Source organism: Hakea prostrata, unplaced genomic scaffold (genome assembly GCF_041222555.1).
Source record: "Hakea prostrata isolate BN-2017 unplaced genomic scaffold, UWA_Hpros_2 contig_22, whole genome shotgun sequence".
In the NCBI taxonomy this organism is placed as follows: domain Eukaryota; kingdom Viridiplantae; phylum Streptophyta; class Magnoliopsida; order Proteales; family Proteaceae; genus Hakea; species Hakea prostrata.
In genome coordinates this window covers 57,767-63,097 of record NW_028291141.1, presented here as the reverse complement: position 1 = coordinate 63,097, position 5,331 = coordinate 57,767, and the positions used below count along the sequence as shown (strand labels likewise).

Genomic DNA, 5,331 nt, shown 5'->3' with positions numbered 1-5,331 from the left:
AATATAAATTGTTTTTTCTAACTTTAATATTGAGAAGTATGGATCTTACCATTGTACGAACTTGCATAGGTAAATGGTGTTATAAAAAAAACGTAACATAGGGGACATTTGAAACTGATTTTTCTGAGGAATATTAAACGTAACTGATTGGAATCATATGGGCTCTATATTTAATTTGCCCTGTTCTACGCGTTAAATGCTGTAATCGAATATAAAAGTATAGGCACTGAAGAGTCTTACAAGCAATTGTTAGGGTTTTTCCGTTTCTTCTCTTCGAACTCTGTAGGAGCAAAAGACCTTGTAGTCTCTCCAGCCATGGCGGAGTTGAATAAAAAGATAAGAGAAGAAGATGCAACGGTAACCAGCAATCTCACAGACGACATCATTTTGGAGCTGCTTTCATGCCTTCCGGTAAAGTCTCTTTTGAGGTTTCGGTGCGTATGCAAATCTTCGTGTGGTCTAATAGACCATCCAGATTTTGTTAAGATGCATCTCCACCGATCCATTGCAACAAGTAACAACCTGAGCATCGTCTCTGTAGACCTAGATGATGGTAATTACAATGCCGTGAAAATCACTTCAGTAGAACTAGATGATTGTGAACAAAGAGGAAAAACAGCAATAGGCGTAGAATTTGATTATCCGATAATGAGTCTTTACGGAAGCTATGTAGTGATTTCCTGTAATGGTTTAATATATATGTTTCTCGACGACGACGACTGCTGCGACACGACGATACCCACATACATTTTTAATCCATCTACAAGAACACACAAGGAGGTGCCCGTTGCAGATTTTCCCCGTGATACTATCGATGCCTATCAGACTGGTTGCGGATTTGGTTACGACCCTACCACCGACGATTACATGGTGATAAGGGTTTTAATGATCTGTGTCGATAATGATGAGCACAACGGCTTCTGCGTGATGGTGTATTCTCTTAGTAGCAACTCATGGAGAAGAATCGAGGATATTCCCTTATTTCACATCAAGTACTTTGTTGGTGTTTTTACAAATTCTGCTTTTCATTGGGTCTTACAGCATAATGCGATTGTCGCTGTTGATATTAAAGATGATGAGCTTCGGGAGTTGCCTCTGCCTGATCTTGGGGAAGATGACTTCTGCATGACCATCGGGGTTTTAGGAGAAACACATCAACTCTGTATGCTCTGTAACTACTCTGAGGTCCGCATTGACTTTTGGGTGATGAAGGATTATGGGGTGAGGCACTCCTGGGAGAAACAGTTCGTCATCGAAGAACCATTGGTGTTGGATTATTTTAAAGTCTTACCTATATGCTATTCAAGAAATGGTCAAGTTCTACTCGAGACAAGTCAATGTGAGTCTGGGCATTCAGGAGATCTGGTGCTTTATGATCCCTATAAAGGAAGGGCAAGTCATCTTAGGGATGGTGAGGAGATGGAGGCAGTATGCATTGAGAATCTCATATCACTTGATACGAAAGATGTAGCTGATGAGAGAAAAGAATGGGAGAAAGAGAGGTAATCCGGCATGGCAGATTTTACACTTCAAGTTAATATATCATGTCTAGAATTGTTTTCACATCATTGAATTGTGTTTTTACACTCTTAGTTCTTATCAATTATAGTTTCATCTCAGAAACTCCGATCAATGATTATTCCATTCTTGCAACTGTCTAAAGTCATAATGAAACCAATCAAAATTCAAGTGTCAGGCATTCCAAATAAAGGCAATGTTGGTTGAAGAAATTAACTTTAGTTTTAAGCTTAACGGATAATGCATTTGGCTGATGTTAATTTTAATTTACCTGTTAATTGTAATGACTTGAGGACTATCCATGTGAATCACATTTAAGTTAGATGGATAAGAGTAATTGGAGTTTAAATTATTTAGAAAAGAGTTAAGCAGTGAGATTGCTAAAGAGCCTTTTTGGAAATTTGTCTTGTTTCCTCGTTAGACTACATGTTGCCATTGTGCCTCCTGTGTGGATTGGCCCGTGTGTGCCTTGGGCTACCGTGCACCCACCGCTCGGGCCGTCATGCATTGTTATGGGGGGGGGGGGGGGAGGGTGCCTTGGGCCACCAAGCAAGCACATGTGCCACCGAGGGTGTTGTGGTTCTTAAGTTAGGTTGGATTCTAACTTAGAGGCGTTCAGTCATAATCCGGCACATGGTAGCTTCGCGCCACTGGCTTTTCAACCAAGCGCGATGGCCAATTGTGTGAATCAATGGTTCCTCCACAAGCTGCACTTATAAGAATTGTTTGGAAACAATTACTGCTATTACCCATAAATTGTTTTTCATTACAAACATGCCCCTAACATTTCAGTTTTATCTGTTAAGTGATGATATCTTCGCCTAAAATTCTTCGAAAGTCAGAAATACTTTTCTTCAACAGATCCATTTGGGTTTGTCTCTTTCTTTTTGTTTTACGCCTCAACATTGGTACACAATATGCATTGGGAGTCTAGCTTCACTTATACTAAAAATGGAGCTGAATGGGAAAAGAAAAAGAAGAAACAGAGGTAATTTGATAGAGCAGATTTACACTTCAAGCTGCTATATCATGTTTACAATTTATTTTTGTTAGTTTTGTGTTTACACTCTTGCACTTTTCAATAATAGCTTCATCTAAAAAAATTTATGAATTATATTTTTCTTTTATTTCAACAATCTAAAGTCCTCATGGGATCAACCAAAATTTGGAATTGCTTACAGAAGAAGTAGTTGAAGACATGAAAAATAGTTTGAGTTTAATATGTTTTCATTTCTCACAATACTAATGCATTTGGGTGATGTGAAAGTGTCTTATTATTTATTTGTCAGTTCGAAGTAGTTGAGATCATTCCTTTAATTAGATTGCTAAAAGGGCTTTTGGAAATTGTCTTGTTTTCCTTGGTTTTCAAATACTCTTTAGCCTGTGCTGGATTCTGTTAATTTGTTTCTCCTCATTATTTATTTGCTCATCCTTCACCGTTAAAAAATGCTGCTGCTTGTAATGGTAGCCTTATTAGAGATTTTGGAATTTGGGAATAGAGTAATATATGGACATCTTTCTCTGTTCTTAATAACATTTACACTTATTTGATTCTTGGCATCAACTAGTCAGGATGTGTAGGTAGATTATCATCACAAGCACTACTGGAGGAATTTCTATGGTTGGTACATATATATTGAAAAGAATTTGTTCAACATGTTTATATCCCACCAAGTGTGAAAAGAAATTTAGATATTTGGATTAGCATTCTTAGTGAGTAGATTTGAACCTATTATCTCCTAGAAGTTATATTAGGTTTGATGATTTTGTTTTGATATAATTATATTGTAGTTCTTTTTTGTGCATGATATAGTTTAAACATGTTGATATGAAATAATTATTTTCAAGTACTCTTGTCGTATCTATTTCTGGAGTATATTTATATTTTGATGAACATGTGCATGCAATAGAAAATCAAAGAATTGCTAAGGGTAATAAGATGATTTAATTTTTATTACCTCTAATTTTTTTTTTTCTTTTAAATCTTTTTTAATGGTTAAAGAAATTCATAACCTAACTCTGAAGAGGAAGAAAAGGAATGTGAATGAATGTGATTATGACCCTTTCTGGTAGGGGTTTAGATATTGGATGAGGATACACTCAACACCTTAATAGAAGTCCAGAAGGTGAGTTTCTTTGAAGCCTAGGAAATAATAGGACTGGTGATGCATTCCAAAGCCTCTCTAAAAGTCCATGAGGTAGCTCCCCTATTATTGGGTCCCACATTCAAGATCATACCTATTTATACAAGAGTGTGTTTATGCCTCACTCTTTTGCATGCTATAGTCAAAGACCTTAACCTAATAGAATCTAAATTACTCAAGAATTCTCTCTTTAATAATCATTGATTGATCTGCTTTATTTAATTACACTGCATGCTTACTTTTCATATCATAAAGATTTACCATGCTTTCCATAGTTTCCTTATTATTATTATTTTTTTTGGAATGCGGGGGGGGGGGGGGGGGAGGTTTTGGCGCGGCTTGTTAAAGGTCTCTAACTTGCTATGCTCTTGTAACTTGTAAGCTCACCTCTTTGACATAATGTTTCTTTCAGATTAGAGAAATGCAGGAAGGAGGTTGGGAAAGCCGACTTGTTGGACCCAAGTAGGAAGAAACCGACGGCGGACCCCAAGGAGGGCACACCTTAGATGGCTCAGGAAGAAGGGCCAAGTCTTCAGGCTTGCCAATTTTGTTCCCCATTGGAACTTGACCAAGAAATCGGCAGTCATCAATGATCCTTTCGTGTCTCGAGTATGGGCCACACTTGCCCAACTCCCCACTGATTGTATGCTATGGCCGAGCTTGATGACAAGAAGTTTATGGAATTTGCTTTCTGGTATGTCCTTGAACTTTGTATATTGCCTTATTGTATTTCTGATTCCTGACCGTATAGACTTGATCTTATTTCCTATGCAATGCCGCGGCCGGGTTGTTCCCTTTCTTTGTGGACGTGATCAACCGTGCCTCCCATTCTTCCGCAGAGGCCTCCACCTACTTGAATAGAATCACTGAGCAACATACTACGATGGAGGGTCTTCATGACTCTGTGAAGAAGGTCATGGTCAAGGTGGATGGTCTCAAGAAGGAGAAAGATGCGCGAGTCCCGATGGAGAATCCAATCCAGGAGGAAAGGAATGAAGCGTAGTCAGAGGCCCAAAAAGCCAAAGGGGAAGTTGCCCATGCTCAAGATGAAGCTTCCAAGGCTAGGAGGAGGTCGCCACAACTTGGGAGGAGGCCTCTAAATATGCCAAGGAGTGGCCAACCTCAAGAGGGAACTAAATCTACTACAGTCGGCTTGTGAGGACACCATTGAGAAGGCCAAAGCCCAGGCCTTGGCCAAGTATCTCGAGAGTCTTGAGTTCAGGAAACTCGCAACGAGCTACGATGTCAAAGCCTTCAAGCTGGGTCTAAAGGATGTGTGGATGAACCTTCTCCGAGCCTACCCAAATCGCAACACTTCAAAGTACACCATGCGTTGCGACCCAACCATCTATGACGAGTTGGGGATGGAGAGACTGAGTTGGTTTCCTCCAATGAGGTGGAGGCTGTTGGCAGGGAGAAAGGTAAGGATGAAGACGAAGTGGATGAGGTCGGCGAAGGATTCTAGGATTTGGCCAACAATGGAGTCCAGGACGAGGCAACCCAAGCCAAGAGACTGATACATGAACAGAGGAGGTTCTTGAGGAAAGGGAGAGGCCGCTTACTCAAAACAATTAGATATTGTGGACAGTCTTCTAGAACAATGGTGCCTTAGAGTCTTCTTTCACGTGATACTAAAGTTGGAGTTGACAAGAAAAAAAGGAACAAAAAA

General features: G+C 39.5%; 1 protein-coding gene across 1 annotated transcript; it reads left to right on the top strand.

Annotated features, from left to right (window-relative positions):
* Nucleotides 1-315: 315 nt before the first annotated feature.
* LOC148999222 (F-box protein CPR1-like) lies at nt 316-1,661 on the top strand. Its single transcript, XM_089141365.1, has 2 exons — nt 316-1,502; nt 1,610-1,661. The coding sequence occupies exons 1-2, from the start codon at nt 316-318 to the stop codon at nt 1,659-1,661; spliced, it is 1,239 nt and encodes a 412-aa protein (XP_088997491.1).
* Nucleotides 1,662-5,331: the final 3,670 nt, after the last annotated feature.

Coding starts and splice junctions, on each gene's coding strand:
- LOC148999222 (XM_089141365.1), top strand. CDS start 316: ATGGCGGAGTTGAATAAAAAGATAAGAGAAGAAGATGCAACGGTAACC. Junction 1,503..1,609: donor AAAGAATGGGAGAAAGAGAG/GTAATCCGGCAT, acceptor TATCAATTATAG/TTTCATCTCAGAAACTCCGA.